Source organism: Lissotriton helveticus, chromosome 10 (genome assembly GCF_964261635.1).
Source record: "Lissotriton helveticus chromosome 10, aLisHel1.1, whole genome shotgun sequence".
NCBI lineage: Eukaryota > Metazoa > Chordata > Amphibia > Caudata > Salamandridae > Lissotriton > Lissotriton helveticus.
Genome location: NC_136071.1, coordinates 100,342,213 through 100,368,221, shown reverse-complemented (window position 1 = coordinate 100,368,221; position 26,009 = coordinate 100,342,213). Strand labels below are relative to the sequence as shown.

Sequence of the window (26,009 nt, the reverse complement as noted above, 5' to 3'; positions counted from 1 at the left end):
ATGTTGTGGACAACCGCAACCAGCTGAGGAAGGATATGGCATTTTCAGTATTTGTTCCAAAGAGCATCTTTTGTCGTCTGGGAATAGCAGTGACTTTTTTTGCAAACACATTTCCCTACTGTTCCTCTCTTGCCATGAAATTCATAATGTGGTAGAGTTTAGCAGCCAATTGTGAAGCTATGAAATACAATAATTAGATCACTGCCAGTTTGATATGTGTCTAAAATACCCTTTTACTTTTTCTGTCCTAACAGAGAACACGGTCACCATGATCTGAAGAATGGCTGAATATACGAAATACGACCGTGACCCGGAGAACGCCACAAAATCACAATGTCCACATGGTTTCCCTTCTACAGGGCGAGGAGCACAGGGATCCCAGGGTATAATCATTCAGCTAACAGCTGCTGTAAGTGAAGAGCACTGGGAAAGCCCTGAGGACAATGAGCTGATCTTCACGCTTGAAGATGATGAAGACAGAGGGTCTACAACATTTATTGAGGGAGATGTTTCTTGCATAACTAATGACTTTCTAGACACCCACCCTATACCCGGCAGTGAAGAATCATCTCCCCGATTGTTGCATCTGGATTCTCAGTCAATCTCTGAAACTTCCATTGGTAGTCTTCCCAAGTCTTCTCCCCAATCCATGTCTCCTCTGTTGCAAAGCTCACCAGCACCACTGATAAACTTGGTTAAGTCACTCTCCACAGAGATCGAATCTAAGGAAACTTCTCCCCTTAGACCCAAGCCACTCCTGAACCTGGTGAAATCTATCTCAACAGAAATTTCTCGATTGGAGCCGGAAGTAACCCAGTCCAAGTCAGACTCGAAGTTGAATGTCCATCTGTGGCGACAGATCACACAGCCCAAAAACAAAAATGGGGACTCTCGGACAGCCCCATCGTCTCCCAGTTCCTCGCCTTCGGAAATCAAGGGGAGTTTCTTCAAAGTGCAAGAGGTGGAGGCCAAGTTGGAAGATACTAAGAGAAGACTGTCGGAGGCAATGCAAGAGCCACTCAGCATGCTGAGCAAGATCATCGGAGACGAGGTCAGTGCAACACCCAGGCACAAGCCGGCCAACACGGCCTCCTCTATGCAAGAGTCTCCAACTGGTTATGGCCTAGAAAACAACACATTAGATATCAGGAATGCAAGGACTGGGCATGGTAAAGTGGAAGGTGACAGGCTTGGAGTTGCAGAAAACAGTAGTAAGTCTTGGAGGAAAAATTCACAAAAAGACTGTTGTTCGCCCGAACAAAGATGGGTGCCAGCCTGGCACTGTGGCTATGAGATTTGCTCCTTTGGTGATGTCATTCAAGTGGTTGAGGTGGGGCGAAGGAATAGCATTTTAGAAGGTCAGAACTTGCCACCAACACTTGGTGGATACCATGCCGCTCAGCCTTGTGCCACGGTGCCATGCAAGACTCTTGCTTGTGTGGCAATCCTGGCCTACAATTACTTCATCTTGCCATTGCCAGACTATATCTCGGGGCTGTTCCTGGGACTTGCAGGAGGGTTCTTCCTTGGGTTCTTGCTTATTTTTTTACTGGTGCCAAGGAATTCTTGCTCTTCCGGGAGGATGCGATCGCTGAAGGAAAGGTTGGAATCCGGTATGTTGGCACCACAACCTCAGGAACCCGACGTTCTAAAGGTAGGGGAGCTTTGCATTTTATTATTAACACTTGAGCAGTAAAGTATGTGTGTTTGTGGGTTTCTACTCATCAGATGAAGACTTTGAAGCTTGTATTTGTGTTAGCCCTTGCTTGCGGTCGTGCTGTCTATTAATATGCTGATTTCTGAAACAATAGCTACAAGTAGACATTCACCACCTAATAACACGTTTTGACACTACTGGAGTTGTTCAGATAGACATAAACAGAAAATGAACATAGCACCATCCATAGACAAGAAGCCATGTGATCCTCATAACATCCATTTCACTGTTACTACTTCTACAACAGGCCATTTGAAGCATTTTCATAGAAATGAAGTACATGTTGTTGCTCCATCGATGAGTACAGGACTAGAAACACACAAACCCTCACTCAGTAAGCAGTAGAGTTGTATTGGTGAGGATTATATACAAAAGTTGCCTAATAATATACAAAAGTTGCCTAGTCATGAAATAAATGTTACGTCAAAGACGGAGTGTTAAACCTCCGCCTAAGCGTACTTTTACAATTTTTTTAACCATTTTTTAAAATCACAATAATTCTCATTAGTGTGCCTGGAAAGCTACTCAAGGCACAGCTTTCTAAAACTGCGTCTGGGAACGGCATGTGACTTTTTTTTAAGAGGTTCCTAATTTCCCCTGTGCAGAATGCATATTTTCCTTTTCTCTGTGGGTAAAACATGGTTCTCCCTGGAGAAAGCCCTTCTCCTCCACCCCCTCTAAATGTGGAGGTGATCTATTCACTTTCTCAGTCTGGAAAGGGAGTTACTGCTACAGTTTATGAGTATTCAGGTCATCTTCCACCAGGACGGTGTAAATCCAGGACCACGAGGAAGCAGAGAAATACCTAGCACCCTTCTGAGAAGAAAGACTTTTTTGGCACAGGCGCCTGCAGAACATGTTACCTTTGCTTGCCAAAGTTTGCCCAAACTATAGCTGTGTTGACCAAACGATGTAGAATTCATATAAGGGGTTCCCCCATGAGTGAGGTGCAAGAGAAAACATTATAAGCTAACAGGGAGGCAAAATCGTAACTGACTTCCCAAAAGGTACACAGATGATAGTATGGAATATTAGGCACATGCTTTAAGAAGTTGGGTTCTTATTTGAGGGGGTAGAAGCCCCACTCAGGCAACAACGACAGTACTTGTCAGGGTGAACCACAGTAGCCACTAAACTAAGCTGTGCTTAACCCTCTGTTAGCTTGGCACAAAAGCTGTCAGGTCTAACTAAGCAAACAACAAACAGCAAGTACTGAGTTCTACTTAGAAACGCAGCTATTTCAACTGGCTAATAACCAATAAATTATTAACCATGTGGTTGGATTTAATCCATCAAAGTTTCATTTATTTTTCTTCAAAAGTTCAAACAAACACATAATAGAGAATCAATTTATAAATATGTGAAACACCTAAAAATATCTAAAGACAGACGTGCACAAGGTAATACACAAGAAATGTGAGGCATTCATACAGTCTCTTGCAAAACCAGACTCACATATCCATCATATCAAACAGTCACACCTTCAAATTTACCAACGCAACAAACGTGAAACAAAAAACATGAAGAAGACAACACATTTGGGCCTATGTCATGGCATAAATCAATATGCATGGAACCAATTCCTTCCTAGTTAATTATATACATTTTTCTTAAAAAAAAATGACAACAAGCAAACATATTGTGACATAGGATACCAAGAAAAAAGGTTGACGCGTTTCGAACCGGACCCTTTGTCCGATTCTCATCAGGACCATACAGAGTATCTGAAAGAACAAAGACAAGTTTCCTTACAATCTATATAATTCAGTGTGTAAGAGAAGGCAAAAAAGCGTTAACCGGCTTAAAGCACTCCCTACCTGAGCGATACAAAGTGAAGCTTCAAGAGACACAAAAAGGGAGGAACGTAAAAGTCTGTGGGAAAGGATAGACATCAATTTAGTTATTTGGAAAGTTAGTGCCTATTGTCAACAAAGTAAGGGTAGTGGGCAACTGTTTACCTGTAAGTCGGCTGCTCACAGTGAGGTGTAGAGGAGGCTACTTCAGTTTGTTTAGTGGAGCGGGTATCTGAGGGGCTGTGCAAAATCGAAAAAAGTTCCATCAGGATTGCACAGAGGACAAGTCATATGGGGGACAGAAGGAGGCGGGAGGCGGGCAATTACCTTTCAGCCGTAAAGCCGTCTATCCCAGCATATGTCTGAACCTGTTCCAGGAGCGTGGATTCGGTTGCGCTGTTACTGGCCGTATTCTAAAAAACAGGCGGGATTGGAACGCATTAGAAGGCTGTGACATGAAACGGCTAGTTCGCGTAACTGGAGTATGGACCAAATCTTTCCCGACATACCTTTTTTACGGCGCAGATTCCTCACATTTGTGCCGTGTTGGAAACATTCAATGTAGTGCACGTAGCCGGATGTTCGTGTGTGCCTCCGTGAATCAATAAAGTGCAGGGTGTCGGTAGGCGTTGCGTGCAGGTCACGTGGCCCTCACGAGGATCATGGTAGTTGTAGTTTTTGACTGCCACATATGAAAGAGAATCCGGAAGGGCTTTGTAATGTGTTATAAAAAACTCAAAACTAAGTTACAACAACCCGCGGCATTTCAGCGAATTCATTGAGTCCATTAGTGACTGTATCAAACCTCAAAATGAGTTGTGCTTCCCGCTGGCTGAGTCTGACTTCCATGTCACCCCCTCTTGAGTCACTTTCAATTTTTGACAAGACAGTCCATTTTATATCATTTTCAGTATGTCCTTTAGAAGTCCAATGGTTGACCAATGGGGCATTCACCACTGATCTCCTGACCCTTTTAAATGTAACAAGTTAACCCAGTGTTAGCCAATGAGAGAAATAGGCCTTGCAACACTGAAAAACGGCTTTAGAGGTTTTTCACTGTCAGGTCGCATTAAACTTAAACCCACATGTCCTACTTTTTAAATACAATGTACCCTGCCCTATGAGCCTTTAGGGCCTACCTTTGGGGGACTTACATTGTTTAAAGGGAAGGTTTAGGTCTGGCAAAAGGTTAATCTTACAAGGTTGAAATGGCAGTTTAAAACTGCACTACAGGCTGCAGTAGCAGGCCTTAGACATGTTTTAAATGACTACTTTAGTGTGTGGAACAATGAGTGCTGCAGGCCCACTAGTAACATTTAATTTACTGGACCTGGGTACAGGTAGTACCATTCATTAGGTACCTACAAGTAAATTAAATGTGCCAATTAGATATAAGCCAATTGTACCATGTTTTAGAGAAACACCGCACATACTTTCGTACTGGTTAGGCGGGGAAAAGTGCACAGAATCATACTGCCAACAAAAATGGGTTCAACAACAAAGGCAAACATCTGGCAGAGACCTTGCAAAAATGGGCAGGTCCAACATGTATATTATTAACGGCGGGATTCGAAACACTTGTGCCCAGAGGTGAGCAAATCTGCAATGTAGGTTTAAGAAAGAGAACTTTACCAATGTAATTCGATGTTTCCATTTTTAGAGAAAATCTGCATTAGACAACGTCTGGCTAATTTAGATGTAGGTTTGATAAACTCTGCATAAAAATCTTATGTAGCAAGAGAACTGTGATTAAATTATTTTGCAAAAACGCATTAGTGGCAAGATTTTCTCCCAAATGGAGGTTTAGCAAAGTTGGTAAATTTCACAGGACCATGCTAGTCACGCTCCCATGTGAAGTGAGTCAAAAGTAATCACTTTCATCTATTCAGTGCCCTTGTGGGTCCAGCCCCATTAAGATTGGGACCTGAAAGAAACAGTCGTTAAATGCACAGCAATGAGTTGTGTCCCCTCTGCACAGCCTCAGTGCACTGACAGTGCTACAAGTTGTCAACCATTCTTTTTTAGTTTATACTTACTCACACTAAGGTATATTATCCAAATATTTAATGTATGGTGACATCTAGTAATCAGGTTGAATGCCCATCCTTTTGTAAAGGTCCCAATGCATTTTGGGGTAAGGCCTTGCCTTAGTGTGCTCTCTTATTCGAGTTGATATTCTGGACCTATTATTCACTGTGTTCTGGACCTAACACAGGACATAGATGGACATCATCGTTATTACACCAACCACTCATTAGAGCACAAAAATATGGACAGGGGACATGGGGTCTATTGATGCGATGCTACAGGTAAGGTAATGCTGAACTTTTAATCAGAGAAACCTGGACAGATGCAGGTTCACATTGACAGGAGTCAACACCTTCCTGTATTTAGTTATGTTATGTTATGTTATGTTATATAAGCTTGTATAGCGCCTGGTTACACTGTACTAGTGTGTCCCCGTGGCCTCTCAGGCTAAGGAGAACATTTCAAGCATGACTCGGGCTCGAGAAGGTCAGGTCCACTGTTTCACCTGGAGTGCTGCAGTCGGTCACAGTCACGAAGTCTTTGCCGTTAGGTTCAACTCTTCTTCTAGCACCGTGCTGCTCAAGGTGCAAGTGACTGTTCGTGCAGAGGAGCAGTTGCAATTCATAATGTGGTTCAGATTGAAAGCAAAACACTAACCCTGGGCGTAGTGGGCATAGTGGGGCTACGGGGAGGGCCACAGAGGTACGAACAAACTCCGTGACCCTCTGCATAGCCACGCTACGCCACCCACCTCCACCCCCCTGTATTATTAATAATAAATTACACAACTAATAAGTACATTTAAATCACTTACCTAAACTGTGACATCCCCGGGCTGCGTTCCTTCTTTTCATCACCGTTTCTGCTAATTCCTGCGAAAACTGCGCATGCTCGCACGCTCTGGCAAGTGCATTTCTCATGAGAAATGCGCATGAGCGGACGCGCATGCATGTGCAGTTTTTGCAAGAATTAGCAGAAACAGCGATGAAGAGGAGGAGGGCAGCCGGGGGACGCCGCAGTTCAGGTAAATGGTTTAAATTTACTAATTAGTTGTGTAATTTATTGTTAATAGTATAGGGGGTGGAGGCGGGGCTGGGGAGTGTGCAGAGATTTGCCTTCTCCGCGTTCTCCACTGAACGCAGAGGAGGCAAATCCCTGCACAGTCTGCGGGCAGAGCGGAGGTCTTCGCCCAGGGCTACAAAACACCCACCAAAATAAAGGTGCACAGCCTAACCACAACCTTGAGGCAAGTTCATGGGAGTTCGTTGAGGTACTGGGAGTTGGTCCCAGAGGCCCAAACTCTGGGATATTTGGGACAGGATGAAAGAGGGTCCACAGTTACCGGGTGCACTGGCCCGCTGCAGCACCGTTGTGTCAGAGCACCACCACAGACGGTAGTTCATCTTATCCCTTTGGTGCTGCATACTTCTTGAGCAAAGTACAGCTCTTGAACAGGGCAATTTAGACCATGCCCTTACATGCCACATAAATGGAATTATAATCTTACATTTGACATTATATTCACTGTGTGCCTTTATGTTTAGTAATGTGTGTGAAGCATTTGAGCTCTTTACTGAAATATATTCACTGTAGAACTAAAGTGTATATATGTGTGCACTAATGTTCAGTTTAAACATGAAGACATGTATTTTTAGTCACATTCTACACTTCAAGCTATATTTGTATATATAAACATAATATTTTATTCATGTTGTGCATATATTTCTAAGGTTACACATGTGCATGTATAGCCATGTATTCGACGTGCACATTAGGTGCTTAACTAAAGTTAGCCTGTCTGCAGGCCTCAGTCAAAATGCATTTTTCTTTGCCTGCATGTTGTTTTTTGTTTTTTTCCTTGCAGGTTCATTATCATGTTTTACATTAGCTAGAAAAAGGCTTAGTGTCTTTATTAGACTATTAATAGAGAGGCTTGGAGGGAAACCTGGCAGTGAACGTGGAGCAACAATGGTCGAAAGAGGCCTTCTATTCATCCTGTACCAGGAAGGCAAGATGTTCAAGGTTTGGAACTGCAGTTGTAGTTTGATACGATATTAACCTGAAGGCATGTTGCAGATGCACTCAAGTAGTGTTCTGATTTGGTCCCTGGTGGTGCAAAGATGATAAGAATCTTTCTGAATCTCCTGTTATTTTGACTTGGTGTTCTCATAGTTAGAGTTAGGAGAGATTCCTTTGAGACTTCAAGAGTTACATTCCTCTCTGCTTTCCCTATTCTTGTAAGTGTGAAGCTTTATGCTAAACACATATTTCCTTTTTCTTTAGACTTCTAAAGGAGTCTGATCAGGGTAATACCTTCTTCCTTTATGCACCCGAATTTGAGTTCGTAGATAGATGACCCAATATTTGATCTATGTTTAGAAGAGAGAAGGGAAGCTTCTTTATGGAACATTTGGTTGCCGGACCACCAAGTGGTGGGCAACTACCCAGTAAATACATGATTAAGAACAGGCTCTGGCCAGAGTAGGGGGTGGTTAGTCCCTTAGAAAGTTTGATAGAATATGGGCATGGTTCAATTAGGATCTGTAGACTGATATCTATCAATGCCTTTTATATTTGTGCTTTCTGAACAGAAGAAAAACTACCTATTTCTTTCTTTTGAAGCTGTATGTCTGCTTGCACCTCATGTATTTCTTTGTATTTATTTGATATTATGTTTATCATTGACAACATTTCAGAAATTATATTTTTTCTTTCACCTCCTCATTTGCTACACCATTGTTTTTCTAATGGAGGATAATAATGATTGTTTAAAAAAATCAAATGTGCCCATTGGATTGCGAATGTGGTATGTGATCTGATTAATCCTGACTTAATAAAAAATGTTTTTAGAAAAAAAGGAACACCTGTTTGCTTTAATTTGTGTGTATACAATTGTGATTATTGCAATGCATTATGTAATTCTATTACACCTTAACCTATTGTATTGCTGCATTTACTGAACCTATTCTTGGTTTGCATATATACTGGATTGATTGGTAATCCCCAAAAAAAGTTTAACTATATTCAGCAATTCGGGGTCCTTATTGTGAAGTCATATTGGCTTCACAGGTTAGGAATGTATTGTTGGTTGTTTTCTCCCTTATAATACTTCACGTCAGCTAGCAAAGGTCCATTCGACCAATAGGGAAAATTCTTGACTGAGAGATTATGTTGTAAGGCCCAGTACTCCGTCAGTTCTTAACTGCAACCATGGGACGTGCAGCACACCTCAAGAAAGGGACACAAGGAAGCCCATATTAGCCATGCCAGGGTCAGGTGATCCATTGTTTCTCAGTTGGTCCATATCGGCCACCATTTTGACCACTTCCAGGTCAGGGAAGGGGCCTAGATACATCTCAAATGATGAAGGCAACTGATAACTGATGCCTCAGGAGGGCAACTGGGAATATACACAGCAGGGGCAGTGAGCTCACCACAACTCTAGGCAGTGTCTGCCACATTTTTGGAGCATTTTGGCAATTACTTCTCTGGGCCAATCCGTTTTTGTGGGCTGGACCTCTGTCAGGTGGTAGCTGCAGCGGGGCTTCTTCTTCTGGGTGTACACCTCTTGTAGGCATACCTCTAGCACCCCTATCAAACCAGGAGAGACAGGCTCCTTTACCCAGGGAGGACCTCAGCTTGTTCCAGTTTATATCTACAGACATCATCCGGTGATGTCACTCATAGGCTGGCTGGGTGAGAAGGATTCTGGGCCTGTATCTCAGAGGTTTCCCTAGCTCCATGTGGGGTGCCGCCTACAGGGGTCAGAGAGAAGTACTGGAACACTGGCCAGCAGATTCAGTCCTCTTACATTCCATTCTCAGACATAGTTGGTTTATTTCACACCTGCAGTTCTGAAACCGATTCAGTATGGTTCCTTCACTTTGTGTATCGCTCTTCTTCCAGATCAGACACATTTATTGTTTGTGGGTGACAGCAGGTGGGCGAATGTGATGATGGGGGTCTCCAAAGGACAGACACACAACATGAGCACAAAGAAAGGAGAAGCCTTCATACTTGACTCCTGCCAGCCTTTCGGGAGGAGTATGTCTGTGGTAACTAAAGGGGAGGCCCTGAGAAAGACTAACCCTGAACTTCAGAGGAGATCACTGAGTCTAGACTCCCCACACCCTCATTCTGATCTAATGAGAGTGCTCCAAGAAGGAACAAAAAGCAGGGCACTTCTGAAGGTCATTTTGCACATCTAAAAGGAGCTCATACTCTCCCCACATTAGAGTCTGTTGCCACCCAAAGGCCTAAGAAATGCTGGCAATACCTAATGATATTCTGACAGGCTCTTTCTAACCTACATTTTGATCAGCATGCTTGCATTGACATTCCAATATGGATTCCAGTAATAGACATGTGGTACATATAGTCCACTGGCAATGCTACCATATACCTATACCACATAAATGTGTTATCCAAGCACATGGAATGCAGCAAGGGGTTAGCCACATAAGGCTGAGGCGGAACTTGAAAGGGGCAAGGTCGATAGGCCACTTGCTCAATGTAAAGCACAGTACAACAGCTATGCCCTGGGACTCCAAATAAAAACACATACTGCCAAGGTCATCTCTACTGGCAAATGTAAAATAGTCACTCTTGATAAGAGGGGGTCTAGGTGAATACCCCACCTAGACCACAATGGTTGCCCCTCCAGACCACAAAGCCCTGCTCTGGGTATCAGATACCAGGTACGCTGAAAGGTCATCAGCATAGACGCATGATGGCAATGTGTGCAGAGGACACAAAAATCAAAAACACAATAGAAACTTACATCAAGGTAACTCAGGCATGGTGCAGGCTTACAGAACCGCCCCTTAGCCAGCCTTGGCACTCCCAAGAAACACATTATAGTAGAGTACACCAAGCCTCTAAGACTTCAAAATGGGCTGCAAGACATGAATAAGTAGAAATTGCTTTATCTCACAAATCTCGTTAGGAGGCCCCTGCTCCAACAAGCTCAACTCTGAAGTCTGAAGAGTATTCGCTTTTGAAGATACCGGCTACAATGTTGATATTGTTTTTGCAAGCTGCCAGTCAATGTTCATCTACAGCTCATCTAGGGACAGGCAGACTTGGGGTGAGTCCCTTTCCTCCAATAATCACTTGGAGACATTGTCGTTCACTGTGTCCCAGTACCTTCTAAATGATGTAGCCTCCTTTCACAGCGACAGCAACTTAGCAAAACTCCGCCCATGCAAAGTAGTACTATTGAATCAGGATCACACCTTAAATGCAGTCATACAACTTGTGTATCTTGTTCAACCCTATCCAGAATGGAGCTTCTCCTTGTGGCAAAACTTCTGAATCTGACTCCTTTGCCACAATCTCCCTCTGTCCATAGGGGGCAAGAACAGGGCTGTTCTGGTTTGCGGCCTTATTCCCAGTACCTTTGTTGACTCCATCTTGCTCTCAGTATCTTCGGATGCTGATAAACAGCACCCACCCCTATGCCCTCTGTTCGTTCTGGGATCCCTCATCTACATTGAACAAGAGATGAGTTGCCATACTCGGAGCTGCTTCTGACAATCACGCTTCTCCAGCTCTTTGTAGTATTAGGACACTTATTAAGTGAGTCACGGATCCTCAATCGCCTTTCAATTCTCTGTATGTTTTTATTTATTTAAAAAGTTTTGTATAGCATGAACAAGACCCTAGATGGTATCAGAGCACTTTACAGAGAGATGCAACCCACGTAAGGGGAGGCAAGTGTGGCAAAACAACATCAATAGACAAAATTAACAGTAGGTATGTATCAACATAATAATGGAGGGTAGCCATAGGTGAGGAGAGGAGCACGACAATGAGGACAAAGGAACATGTAAGCAAAAGGAGTTGTTGTGACAGTAGATGAGGAGTAGCCGATCAATGGGCTAGGAAGGACCCATCAGTACTAGGCTGATATAACTCAGGACCCGGGTTAAACTTCAAGTCAGAAAAGTACTCACCAGTAACGCTTTCACTTCCTTTTTGAAGGACACTGTTGATGGAATCAGTCTAGTTTCCGTAGGTAGGGAGTTCCAGATTCTCAGGGCAATTGCTGAGGAGGTACGATTGTACGTTTAACTTTTTTTGAATTTTTTCGGCTTAAGCAACAAGGTACTGGAGCTCCTGGAGGAACGGGCACGACCCGACAGCTCTATTTTTTTTTTTTTGCGAGGTATAGAGGAGTGTTGAAGTGAAGGGCTTTGTGGGTCATACAGGCAAGTTTTTGTTGTATCCTTGCAGCAAAAGGCAACCAATTTAGAGATTTCAAATCAGGGGAGATGTGATTGCTCTTCTTGGAACCTGTGATGAGCCTGGCGGCCGCATTCAGTTAGGCTCTGAGCGGGGCCAGCCTGTAACTCGTAAGACCACAGAGTGTCACTCCCATATTCCAGCCGTGAGATGACTAATGATTGCACAGCAAATTTGAAGTCATCTGGGTGAAGGAAAGGTTTTAGTTTCCTTAGGATGCTCAATTGGAAATTTGCTCCTTACCTGCTGTCCGTAAGCTGTTCCCAAGCATAAGTCGGACCACCAGAAAATGTAGTTGCGCCTGAGCTCAGAAAAGGCATGGTGTCTTGTAAGCCCGTCAAACCCCAAACATGTGCACATATCTGCACATGCAGAGCGGCTGAGCATGACAGCAGCAGTAAATACAACTCCCAAGCTTGCAGCCTACCAGGGGATACCTAGTCCACCACTGTAGGTACTGTGTCCTTAAAAGTAGGTGGCCATCCTAATACATGCCAGCTCTCATGCACCAGGGTCATACTGGGTTCCTGAAGTACATTTAATCAATGCAGCTTGTTACAATTAGGTGTCTGCCATTTCCTAGCCATGTCTCAAGTCCCACAAACTAGTAGCAGGCCACACCCCAACCTTGGGTTCTACTGGGAGCTCTAAAATGTCCTTAAAATAATTTTACAACCATTCTGTTGCACCAGGGAAGCAAACTTAGTGAGTGGGCCTGCACTTTCCAATAGTAAGGGATGTATGCCAAGCCACTAAACTATTTTGGTATAAATGAGGCAGAAATATATATTATATAACACAATTTTTTCCAATATATTGGTGAAAGAGCACTAGATTTTACAGTCAGTTCTGAAAGGGAGTAAATGTCCCACAGATACAAATATAGCGTTGCCAGTTTCGCACTGCCCTAGAACGTAAAGCCTAATTGCCAGACCAGTATTTACATATGATTTGAAGCACCATAGCCAGACTAGTCCCCCTTAATACTCTAGAATGGAATTAATTGCAGTCAGGACACTATCTGCATTGCCCATGCAGGTAAAGCAATGCAACCAGACATTTTCACAATGCTACAGTATGTAAAACAGCACTGTCAAGCTGGTTCTTACAACACCCAGGTACATTAAGCACAACAGCCAGGCCAGCTCCAGATTGCTAATCCATCAAGTGCAGTACCACAGCCATGGCCAGTTTCCACAATGTCCTACAGCAGTGGCATTTGCATTCATGGGAGAAGCTGTACCCCGGGAGACTGGTATTGAGGGGACTCTGCATCCGGATGCTTTGTGTGTACTCCTTGAATCGTCTGTCATTGGGAGAACTCCGCTTGCTGGCAGTGCACGTGTATCCCATGGGTCTGCTGGATCCGGGTGCTGGGATGAGTGCTTTGCTTTCATGTGGTGAATGTGTCCACTCTGCTGACACTGTGTGTATTTTTAATGAGTCAGCTGTAACTGGGAGATCATCAGAGTTCTCAGGAAGGTTGTGCTTGATGGCACTGCCCATACACAGTGGCTGCTGGTGACATTAAGGAGTGGTGGGGCAAGCAAATCAATTATTTTGACCCACTGACAGGCATTGCGAGAAACCAGCAATGCCTTTGGGGTCAACACCAAAGCTCTCAATCATGGCTCGTTAGAGCTCTGGGGTTAAGGCTGAAGGCAGTGCAAGTTTCTCACAATGCTTGTCAGTAGCGGCCGGCACTGATCTGGGGTGGCGGGGCGAACGGGGTAGATAAAAAGTTAAATAAAACTTACCTCCTGTCCGAGTCGCCGCATCCTCCTTGTCACATCTCTCCACTCCTTTCTCTGGCTGGAACAGGAAGGAACCAGGAAGCGCCCACGCTCCACTGAGCCAAGCACAAGCACCGTGGTTCATCGCTTAGATGAGGACTGGGGACCTGGGTATATTCGCCACCCAGGCTGTAGCGTGGCCTCGGTGGAGAACATGCTATGTGCGCATGAATGTTTGGCCGGCCTGAGACGGCAGGCCAAATATTCATGCACACTATAGGGATTGAAAACCACTCCTTCCCTCCCCTGCTTTTTCAGCAGACAATTCTTGCCCCCAACTCTGCCTTGCAAAGCTGCCACACCCGCAACAAGAAAAAATAAAATGATAATAACATTGAGTTATTATCATTTTGTTTTTTCTTACACTGCTGAAATGCAGCGGGCGATGCTCCTCCACCTTAGCAGAGGAGCCGGCATTGGTCAGTGGGTCATAAAGTAAAAAATAATTTGTACTTACCCACTGGCTCCCCTCCTCCAGTCCTCTGTGTCCTTGCAGTCCATCCAGTGCAAGATCTCAGGGCCATAGTGACATGCGTACTTTAAACTGAAGTGGGCACCACTCCTCCGCTTCTGCCATTCAGCAACAATGGCCCGGCCTGCTCACACGCTTGGCTCAGGCTGGGAGCACTGATAAATAAAATGGTAATACATTCATTTTATTACCATTTTATTTTTCAACTTTGCTGCAATAGTCGCAGAGCGGTAACACTCCTCCTCCCTAGTGAGAATCTGCAGCGGATCATACACCGCTAGTAGTAGAGCAGTCTTCCAGGCCCTGTGTCAATGAAAACTTTCAACGTTTGGAGCCAAACCGAAGGGTTTCCATTGCAGAGTAGATGAGACCAGGATAGATGTGACATTGGTTGGGATGTTTGGGAGAGCAGCTGAAGCAAAAATTCGCCTTTCCACTGTTTTCGGTACTAAATACCTTATTTAGTAGGATTGAGTCAACTTGAATCAAAGACACATTTGTCATTTGAAGCGTATTTTTCCTTTTATCACTCCTACGTACCATAGTGGAAAATCCTAACCATGGAGGCTGGGTTTGACGTCCTCAGGTCCTTCAAATCAGGGGAACTCTCAATATGGAGAGGAGATGTGGCCTAATCAGCAGCTTGAGCCACTAGGCAAAACATAGTTGGACTCTAGACAAGTCACTTGGGGCTAGATGTAGGTAACTTGGAAATACCGATTCGTAAATACCAAATTTTACCGATTCAGTATTTAGGAATCGGTATTTCAGATGTAGGTAAGAATTCGGTAAAAAATACCGAATTCTTAATATTCGTTATTTCCGAATCGGTAACTGAGATTCAGTAATAACAAATACCTAACCATTCATTCCTATGGGTTTGGAGGCCCATAGGAATGAATGTGAAGACATTCTGTATTACCGATTCAGTATTACCGAATCGGTAATACCGGGAGGTATTTCAAGGGTGCGAGGGTGTCCAAAGGACAACCTATTGCACCCCTGAAATGTGCATGTGTGCACATTTGGCACACTTGCATGCCCTAAGGGCATGGATGTGTGCCACATGGCACATTTCAAAAAGCAAAAAAGTGCTTTTTGAAAGGAAATCGCTATTTACCACCAACTTGGAGTTGGTGGTATATAGCGATTCCTTAAGGCTGAGGTGCACTGTTTTCAGTGCTACCTGCATTGCATTTAAGGAATCGGCATTACCGATTCCTTAAATGCAAGGCCATAAGGAATCGGTATTAAGGAATCTGTATTTACCGATTACTTAATACCGAATCCTCCCTACATCTCAAATGCATAAATACTGGTCGGTAACTGTGAAATTTAATGAATTTCACTGTTACCGACCAGTATTGGGCCACCTACATATGGCCCTTGGTCTTCCTACGCCTCAATGCATGTGAAATGTATTTGTGTAATCCCCACTTGATGTACACAGTCTACAATTGTCTCCCAACCCCATATCTGATGTACAGAGGTCTGCTACTTCCCTGCTAGGTTTGCGCTATAAATCAGGGGTCACCAACCAGTAGCTTGTGAGATACTGTAGCTCTCCAGCTACATCCAAGTAGCTCACCAGTATGCATCCCAGCTTATTAAATTAGACAGCTTTTGCTTGGTTGAATTAATATACATATGACAAAATTATGATTATACAACACCAATAATATCAGTAGCTCTCAATGTGTTTCATTGAACATAAGTAGCTCTCAGTACAGAAAAGGCTGGAGACCCCAAATATAAATACCAATAAAATATATGCATACAAGATCTTGGGTCAGTACTTCGCACATCTGTTCTCCTAATGAGTACAGGTAATGTAATGTCTGCTTCATGCAGGCTGCACATACCACCAAGGTTTTAGATAGCTTAACAGTCTTCAGTATTCCTTGGGGGGTATGGTATACAGAATTGAACCAATGTTTTCCCTTTGTTTTATAGGCGAGAAAGCAGATGTTACAATGTTAAATTCTTCAGCGCAATATACGCAAAGGTTACAAGAGGTGCCTATTTTATACCATGTAATGCTCTGTACCATTATTTCGCAATGGTATATGCGTGTGATGAATCATTCCCAGTGCGCAATTTCTGTTTGATTTTTACTTACACAAGGGGTCAACATCCTACCTTGTACATGGGTGCATACACACAGGACTCCCATGCTATCCGTGTCAAATACAACCTGGTGGCACAGAGGCCCTGTAGTTATGTCAGGTTCCCCTCATTTCATGGAACAAAATGAGTGCACCAAAACCCTAGGCATCAAATCTCTGTTCTGTACTAGATGATTTAGGAACCAGAGTAAGGGAAGATGCGACAACAACATGGACACCTTATACAGGACTGAGTTATTAACTTAGAGGAATACGCCTCTCCACAGTGGCTGGCACAAGGAAGTGTTGGGCTATCAAAGCCGTCGTCTTCAGAAGCCTAAACAGAAGGTGAAACTAACTCTCCCACTCAGTGCATATAGATCTAGAGGAGAAGCAGATTCTTATTTTCTGCTTGCCCACGGATTCCTAACAATGTTCCCACTTACTGCTCCAAACACATTACTCATACAGTAACAACTTGTCATCGACCTGTTCTATAAGTTACCACTCTGGCGTAACTCTACAAGGTGTGCTTTCCCACTCGCAGGTAACACGGATAATCTCAGTTCAATGCAGCAGTGATGACTGTAAAAGACAGGTTATTGTAGCCCCACAGAACACTATTCAATGTGTAATTGACATAGAAGTATTGCTTTTGGGTAACTAACAATCCAATAAAGGGATCAGGGGAACCTTGGTAACAGTAACAAACCTATTTCCTTTTTCACAATATCACACACTGCACTAAGATGAATGAACACGTTTAAGTAAAAGTGTTTAATACTACAGGAACAATCCGTTTCTCAGTACATCTAAAACAACTACACAGGATATTATGAAAACCGTAAAAAAGAACGTTATTAATAAAGAGAATAAAATTAACATTTCTAACATAGTAAAAATGTCACCTGGAGCCTAACACCCTAACGTTTACTTCTATGCGCTACACTAGGAGAGCATGGAAGGCAGAGCAACTTGCAGTTTAGAGTTTCTTAGGGAGAAGAGATGCACTGCATACCTTGTTGACATCAAAAGCTGTCTTTATCAGCAGAGGCATGAAGCCTGTGTTCCTTGTGTAGCACACACACATGCTGCTGTGTCAGTCGGTCAGTCTTTCTCCGGGACTTGGCATTAACAGCTTCAGGCAAGATCTAGCATCCGCGGAGTTTGAAGTGTGCTGGCAGTAGGTGAGATGATATCTGGACGAAATATGGTCAATAATCTGGACGAAAAACCTCTCATGACAAGTGGTCAAGTGTTAGTCTTTATATACTAAATTGCATCAAAAACTTTCTGGCATAAGTTTAGGAAAGTCTGACATAGTTTATGTGCATCAAGGTGTGCATCCCAGATGTTTCCTTATGAACATATAATGTAAAAGGACATCAATTCAGACAACACCATTTTGCTTCTATGCTTGCATCTTATTCAACCTTGACATGCTAACGAGTAGACATTTGACCCAGACAAATATTGTATCAAGTGTTGCATCCATGTCATTAAATGAAGGATTTGACTCTTTCCCAGTTCTAAGAAAGATAAGGTCTGGCAGCATCTGGGTCTGAGGGCAGACATGACAATGGTTCCGCATAAAGCGGGGAAGATGGCATCTTCTATGGTTTGAGAGTGAGAGGTGATCTCCAATAGCCAAGAAGGAGCCTGGGCCTACATAAGATGGAATGGAGTCAGATGGAGTCAGACCTTAGGTGCTTTACGTCAGGCCAACCCTCTTGTATTAGAGCCAGGCTATGGTTCAAGAGATGAGTTTTTGCATTTGAGCTAGCCTAGAATGTAACTCTTTAGCTCTTGGACGTATGCCAGACCTTTGGGGTGCCCTAGGTAGAATCCCAAAACTGCATGCCCTAGTGTGACATGATCTCAGGAACTCCTAAACACTAATCTAACATGCTCTCTACATTGTGAGGCCCATTAAACACTGGTCACACCCATCTCATCTGAGTGCTCTATTTATGTACACACATAGTTACTGAGACATATGATGGTCCTCCTCCCATCCCAACCTTTCTTCGCTCAGACATTGCTCTGGCAGGGCCAGCATAGTTGCACATATTACTCTTCTTAAACTACTCATACCTGCAGTTTTAGCAACATACATGAAAACACCATTCACTCACTCAGCACTCACTTTCCTGGGATTAGGTTCTTGTTACACTCATGAGGATGTGTTCAGCTGTGTCAACAACAATAGCTTGTTTATTACATGAGTTTCCTTGAGCTCTGACAAGTATAGCCTGTCCATACTGAAGATTAAGAGTACAAAAAAGATCATAGGGATCAGATGTTCTTGTGCCCTCATCTATGAGTGTGTTCGTACTGTCCTGAGGGCCTCTTAAGACTATGTTATGTTAAGTGTTATCAGACGTTTGGTAGCTCTGCAGCTCTTGCTAGTGTCAACATAGATCAAGGGTGTGCCACATTGACAAGCTTTGTTTGAACCCTTTCCTTTCAGGGTTGGATGAACGAGATGTACTTCTACGACCCCGAGATGTATCACCCGTCGTTGACACACTCAGTATTTGTTACACTAGAGGGATCGGCTTTGAAGCTTTCCTATCCTAAGATCAATGTTCCGCGGCGGGCCACAGCCGAGGAAGAGACTCCGGATCCCACCTTCACTAGTCAACGGTCATACGACTTGACTGGTGCTAAGGTAAGGTATCACACTCACGACAGGTCAGTTGTATGTGTTAAATTGCTTTTTCTTTGTGTTTTGTTCCATACGTCCCCACCTTCCATAGCGTCACTGGTCTTTAATAAACCCAGATCATCTGTTGACTTATTCATGTTAATCGAAAGGCACCAAAGCAAGTGTTGAGGTGTAGTGAAGGATCTAATATTTTGTACCAATAGTTATATTAGTTCAAACTCATTTTTGTGTGTTCCATATTATAAAACAGTGGCCAATCCAAACTTTAGATGGGCTTTTTCAAAGCTAATTTGTAGGTGCATGGGAAACAGCAAGTCCATAAACAAGAGATACAATCCATCTGTGGGGAGCATTTATAAGATCTAACAAGTGTAAGCAATCAATATTGGAGTGGTCACATTGTTTTCCCTCCACCAACGAAAGGGCTCATCTAAATTTTGGAAAAAGCCTGTTGGCGTATGGTGAGTAATCGTTGATATACAGGGCTGCCATGATGCGTGCCTCTCTCCTTCTCAAAAGCTTTCGACACAGTTGGATGGATACATATAACCACAGGTGCTCCAGAGTTAGGATGCGGTACAAAAGGGGGTGGTGATGGACGGAGCATCCGAACCAATCAAACACTCACACCCAGTCAAAAGATCTGGGTTTAATCCATCACCGTTCTTTAGCCCACTCTGCCACCCCAGTTCAGACATGGCTATATGCAAATCAGTCTGACCCTGTGCCTCATGGGAACAGTCCAGCCCGAACTGCCAAGCCATGCCTTCCCTGGAGCGGAAACAAGCATCCCAGAGTTAGGATGAGCACCCTACTCCAGGTCATTATGGACGCCGCCTCCAGTCCTGAACTTTCCATCTACAAATCATTCACTTCAGGCCTATTAAGCTAATTAGTTCAATGGAAGCAAAACAAGACTACAGCACCCAGAATGGATTAGGCTACCACATAAAAGCACAGGACTGGTAATAGTGTCTGTAAAGACTTGTAGGTAGATGGTCACCCCAATTACTGGATTATGGTAGCTCTAATGGAAGTAGAAGGGAATATAAACCTGTGTAAAATGCTTAGCGCCAGTCTCATTTTAGTTTCAGTTTTTTATGTATTCACCTTGTAATGTACCGCTCCATTCTGTATGCTAAAACATTCAGAGCATATTTAAAAGTCCTGAGGGTGGAATCATTTTCACTTCACTAATGATTCCCTGATTGCCCCATTAACCAGCCTCTGTTTCCAAAGTAATACTTGCTTTCCCTCAAACCTCAGGTTAGCAAACCAGCAGCTCTATAAATACGCAAGGACTCCAGGTAACTGTGACCTTGTAGTTGAACCAGGTGACATTTTGGGGATTATTATATTTTAAATCAGAGGGCTTGATTTAGATCTTGGCAGACAGGTTAATCCGTCACAATGGCGACGAATATCCCGCCCGCTGCAATATAAATCCAATAGGATATAATGGGATCTATATGTTGGCAGACGGAATATCCGCCACTGTTGTGACAGAGTAACCCGTCCGCCAAGATCTAAATCAGACCCAGAGTCTTGGGTTCAGCTCACTTTTGAAACAGAAGATTAAAACAGAATTTCGAGGTAGTACCCTGGGCAAGAAAACCCACAACTGTCCCAAAAAGACTCCTAAGAGGTACATCGGATGGTGAGGTGCAGCACATAACTCATGATGCAATGGTGAAATTACTATTGGCCTTGTAACAGTGGGATTGGAGCAAGTATCAGAGCTGGGGTGCTACCATCAATGTTACATCACTCAAGTCAGAGGGATAGTGATAATCCAAGTGTCATACAAAGAACTAGAATAGCAAATGAGCCACACCCATTCAGCAGGAGAGTGGTACGGTGTAGCATGAAGCCAGTGGACCATTTTGGAGCATACAGCATGGTGCAGTACCACACTGTCGATTACAGAGAGCACATTTTCCATAGAAATAGCCACACACTTCTGCTCATTCACTTTCCGACGACGAGCACAGTTATTTTAGAGGTGCTGCAGCACTCCCAGCACCCCTACTTCCATCACCTATGCCTTGTAATAGTAAATCAGTGAACAGCGTAAGCTGCAACAGAGTGACCACAAACTAATGGTATGACGGAGGAGCTCATATCGAGTGCGCAATGGCATGGAGCTGCTTGGAACACAAGGCAGGTATTTCCCAGGTCTTAAGGTAGCAATCTCCTGTTCACAATGTGCAAGAAAGCTCTAGTGGCTACTCATCATGAAACCTGTGCCCACATCTGTTCACAAGACATGTGAAGCAACGCTAAAGGCCCACAAGGGGTTCTATGGTTGAAGGGCAAGTCATAGGTTACTAGGGTATCTGGGTAGGTATATGATGGGATTAGTGTTGCCAGGGGTGCCAGTGGTGTGAACATGTGGCATGGAGTTCACCAGGATCCCTTGTTTGCCAACAATTGAGAAATCCATGCATCAAAACACAGATTCTATGCATTTCTTTGGACTGTATCAACTCCACCGGAATCAGTTTTCCCCAACCCCAATGAAATGTGCTCTTTGAAAATACTACCAGTGGCGCTAAAGTTACTGGAACTGAAACTAATCTGGATACATTTTAGAGCAGCTTAGATCTGCTATATGTGTTTAATGAAACATTTGATTGGTCAGGTACAAGCACTGCTGTGAGCAATGTTGGTAAAGAAGAGTCTTTCTCTTCATTTAGACCAAAATAAGGATCCCCAGATGTTTCTTTGCTCCTTTTTGGATTTGTTTTCTCATTTCTAGCCTCACTATAGACAGGTACTTCTCCATTTCCTAAGATGATGGATTTGATTAGCAGTCTGTCTTCGGCTAATCAACTCCATAACTTTGTAGTCAGGAAGCCACTTAGCTCAGCCAAGATATTTATAGTGATTTCTATGTTCACTTTGCAGATCTTTCTTTTCCCAACGGGTCTTGCACGAAAGAGAATGTGGAACAAGAAATATCCTATCTGCATCCTATTTGCCAACCAAGGCGATCTGAGTCGTAGAGGGTCTATTGATCACCGTGAGGTTTCCGCACAGCAAGAAGAAAGCCAGGGACAGACGTCTGTACCAGACCAAGAGAGTGCATTGAAACCTGCTGGGGAGTTCAAGGAGGTGCCGCTTTACCTCTTTGGGAGAACAGGACGCGAAAAGGAGGAATGGTACCAGCACCTTTCAGCAGCCGCCAAACAAGACTCCGGAGATAAGCAAAGTGCCAGCAGAAGTGAAATGAGATCAAGTAAGGTGCAAATCCCACATTTATTTTGTCTCTGTTTGTGTGCCTATATAACCTACATCTCATGAAGGTAAAATCAACTATATATTCCATAAGGCATCCTGGTGTATAATAGGAGAATAATAATGGGCCCAATGGAGGTACAAATTAGCAATTTGACCAAATCTTCTTATTGTGTGAAGACATAAATGGTGGGTGGAGAATTTGTTGCTTACATGTTGGGACAACAATAGTCGGGTCTGTGGGTAATTTCAACAAGTTGATCTACTTAAAAGACTAGAATATCTATGAGTATTTATGAAAAATAACACAGTAACAAAAGAATCACAGAAGTGCAGGTGTCACAGATGATTGGGAGGTGAAAGGAATGGGAGAACCAATCGTCCAGGCCAGAAGCCGGCATTTCACAGACTATAGGAGTCCCAAATCAGCATCTAATTTGTGTTGGCATTATGTTTTAACATATTGCAACTAATCAAGGTTTTGGAGGATAGTAGACAAGATGGAGATATATGTTGGATCTCCCCCAGGGGGCTGTCAAGCATAACAATTAGTTGAGCCTCATCAGCATAAGACATAAAGTCCAGGCCAAAGCAATCTAGGATATAAATCAAAGAGGCCTCATTTGAATGTTAAATAAAATCCTAGAAAATGATGATCCCAGAGGGACTTTACACAGTAATGGGAAAGACTGATGTAAATCTTGGCAGTACAGATCATCTCAATTGTGATGGATTATCTATACCACCAAGACTGTGGTTCACCCGCCATATTTATATGTGGATGGACCTTAAGTTTAATCACGTTGGAGTCTACTCTGATTAAACCCCTCTGATGGCCCTACAGATTAAAGTGTATTAGAGGCAGCCCTCAAATTTTGCCCAACTAATTTATTAACTTTCAATTTTAAGCATTATAGGTCAGTTTTCACTGCCTATCCCTGACAGGAAATCACTGGCGGTAAGGGGCAGTGAAAACTGCTAATTGCTCCCCTAGTCATGAGAGTCTTCTTCCCGCTTCTGGATAATTTATTTTAAAAAGGAAACAGCTTTGTACAGGGCTCCGTTATTTCAACAGAACCCGGCATAAAACTGTAAGCAGCATTGCCAGGAACTACTGTGATGGCTGTTCCTGCCAAGTCATTTCTAAATTTGGCAGGCGGCACCTCCATCAGGGCGATGGAGTAATTTATTCAGTCTTCTTGATGGAGATGCAGGTCGCCTGCCAAAAAATAAATCAGGCCCTCAAACTGAAAAGTAGAAAGAGTTGAGGACTGAGTTAAGAAGTAAGAGAACCAGGAAAGGGTGAAGCCACCTAACCCAACCACCAGTCGCTTGAGAAGAATAGAATGGTGGACCGCCTGCAACGTTGCAGAGAGGTTCAATAAAATATGTCTTAACGAATGTCGGGCATTCAGGCTATCCCTTAGGTCATCAACTACCAAAATGGGTCCTGGTTCAATACCCACGCCCCAACTAATCCCCACCTGAGCAAAGTATAGCAGTTCGTGACCTAAGAAATTGGAAAGCCATTGAGTCATATATTTCTCCACTATTTTAGCCATGGTTGGGAGCAAATAGATTGGTCAGTAATTGCTCTCTCTCTCCTAGAATCTAGGCCAGGCTTCTTTAATAATGGTTTGATAATAGGTGGATGCTCAAACTGAGGAGAAGGATATGTTAAGACGCAAAGTTAGGGCAGAAATATTCAAGAGGTCTGAATGGATAAATATCATCTGGTGATCTGAATCTGTTTAAGGAAAGAAGCAGATGGGTTTGAGGATTTTCAATAGGATGGATTGCTTTCAGCAAAGCCTCCTGCAGGGAAGCAGATTGTTTCTCTTCCTCCTGGTCACGATGGCACAGGTCGCTTCTCATACTATTGTATGTAAGATGTATGTTACCAGTGAAGAAGGAGGCAGCTTTGTCACACAGCTGTTGGGAATGGAGGATGACTCAGGGCATACTGAATGCATTTTGAGATCTCTGACAACCCTTAAATTTGCTTATGATGAGTTGCCAGATGTTTGAATCAGTTCCTCATAGTAGGAAAGTTTAGAATGACAAAGCCAATACTTATAAAGTCTAGATTGTACTTTATAGATTAGATCTTCAGTGACTAAGAAGAGTAGGACTGGCACCACTACCTCTCATCCTGCGTTTTCAAGTTATTTCCATCTTCTTGTCAGTGTGCAACACTAGTTATCTGATCTAGAAAAGGATATACTTTCATTAGCTTGAGGTATTGTCTGTTTGAACACAAGACACAGTTATTAAAGGCTAAGGAATGCTCTTCTGGTCTAGGGTTTGTAGAAATAAGGTCCCCAGATATTCAAATATCAAAATTGCCTCTTCAATTTTATTCTGGGACTGAAGGCAACATTGAGAAAAGGTAGGCCATGGACTGAGAAGGCAAGTTCAATGGTAATTGTTAGGGTCTTCTTCATGGCAGGTAAAATAGTGATGTCCCCATTTTAATCTAAAAGGGTTGACCTTGGAACTATCAAAGATGGCAATAACTTGGTTTAGAGGGGTGAACAAGCAGCAATGTAATCTAGGAGTGAAACAAATCATTAATAGTATTGGTGGACAAGAACTCTTAACCTGGGCAGCAGCTACTCCTATGGAGAGACAGCCTTCATACACAGCATCATGTCATAGATTACAAGAGCTGCTAACAGAAGATACAGTGCTGCCAATAAACTAAAACTACGTGGACGATGTTCTCCCAAGTCAGAAGCTTGTTGTGAGACCTCAGGGAGGCTGCCCTACACGGCCATAAAGTTTGATGATGGCATTAGATCAAGGACGCCTACCTAGCATACTCAATGATCTTTGTGACTCAAATGACTACTAAGTATCATTTAAATTATCAGTATCATTGTAAGAATTGAATCAGGTATTGAAATTTCACACAACTGATCTTTTTGATTTTTAGAAAAACAATTAGACTTTTGATTCTCGGCATGAGAGCAAGGCACTGTGTGCAAGTGTGCAATGGTTATTCAAGGTAACACATCAATCTCTTGAGGTGGCTATGAATGTTACCATGAAATGTAAATACATTGTATCAATTTCCTCTACTGAAATTAATTTGAAATAACAACCCTTCTTTACATGTTATGTGTGTGTCTGCGTGCATGCATGTGTGTGTGTGTGTGTCTTGGCGCAAGCAAGCACATGTATTTTTTTCTGTGTATGGCTGTGTGTGTTTATGTGTTGACATGTGAGCATGTGTTTGTGCATTTGTGTGGACAGGAAACCTGGATGAATTAAATGTATTATGTGTGGTGTGGTGCAGCCCCACGGCACCTGATTCTGGACCACAGGGTTCACGGTTCGATCTCCGGTGCCGGCGGCATGTTAGTCCAGCACCATGTGACTCTGGAAAATAGCTCGCTTAATCTTCCCAACGGCCCCCAGCGCCTTGGCACCCTCGGGTAATTGTGCGCTTTACAAATACTGTATTTAATTCCTGACCACTATACCTAGAGGTATCTCCATCTGCTCTTAAATGTCTTTTCAAAGTCAAAAAAACCAAGCCTTACATCATGAGAAAACAAATCCCATGGTTTGTGATGTGAGAGGTTTAGGGAATGCTCCAATCCATTATCCCCCCCTACAATAATGCTGGGTACTGAAAAGACCAACTGGAATGAATTGGGAAAGCTTCTAAGAACTAATTTCTGTGAAGAAGATGACAAGTCATCTTGTGGACTACAGATGATTACCAGACACCTCTGCTAAAGCTCTGCGGGAAGGTGTTTTTCAGATCAACAAGATAGATTATGCAGAACCATGAGCACCTTCTCTGAGCTCAAAGAACCAGCCTTTGCCTGAAGTTAGGATGGCTCACCTGGGAAGATGAAACACTTGCTGTTAGAGTTCCCACTTCCCAGTCCCAAAACACACTATTAATTTGACCCATAGGTTCACCTGAAAGATGTCAGCTTCAT

The 26,009-nt window shown here is 43.2% G+C and overlaps 1 protein-coding gene across 2 annotated transcripts in view; it reads left to right on the top strand.

Moving 5' to 3' along the window:
- LOC144785070 (testis-expressed protein 2-like) overlaps positions 1-26,009 on the top strand; it is a 162,759-nt gene that overhangs the window by 92,852 nt on the left and 43,898 nt on the right. For both annotated transcript variants that reach the window (XM_078664181.1, XM_078664182.1), the window contains exons 2-4: positions 255-1,654; positions 18,622-18,822; positions 21,727-22,057. In XM_078664181.1, the coding sequence (XP_078520307.1) occupies positions 281-1,654; positions 18,622-18,822; positions 21,727-22,057 (1,906 nt within the window). In that variant the 5' untranslated portion in view covers positions 255-280. The remainder of the gene's footprint in view (positions 1-254; positions 1,655-18,621; positions 18,823-21,726; positions 22,058-26,009) is intronic.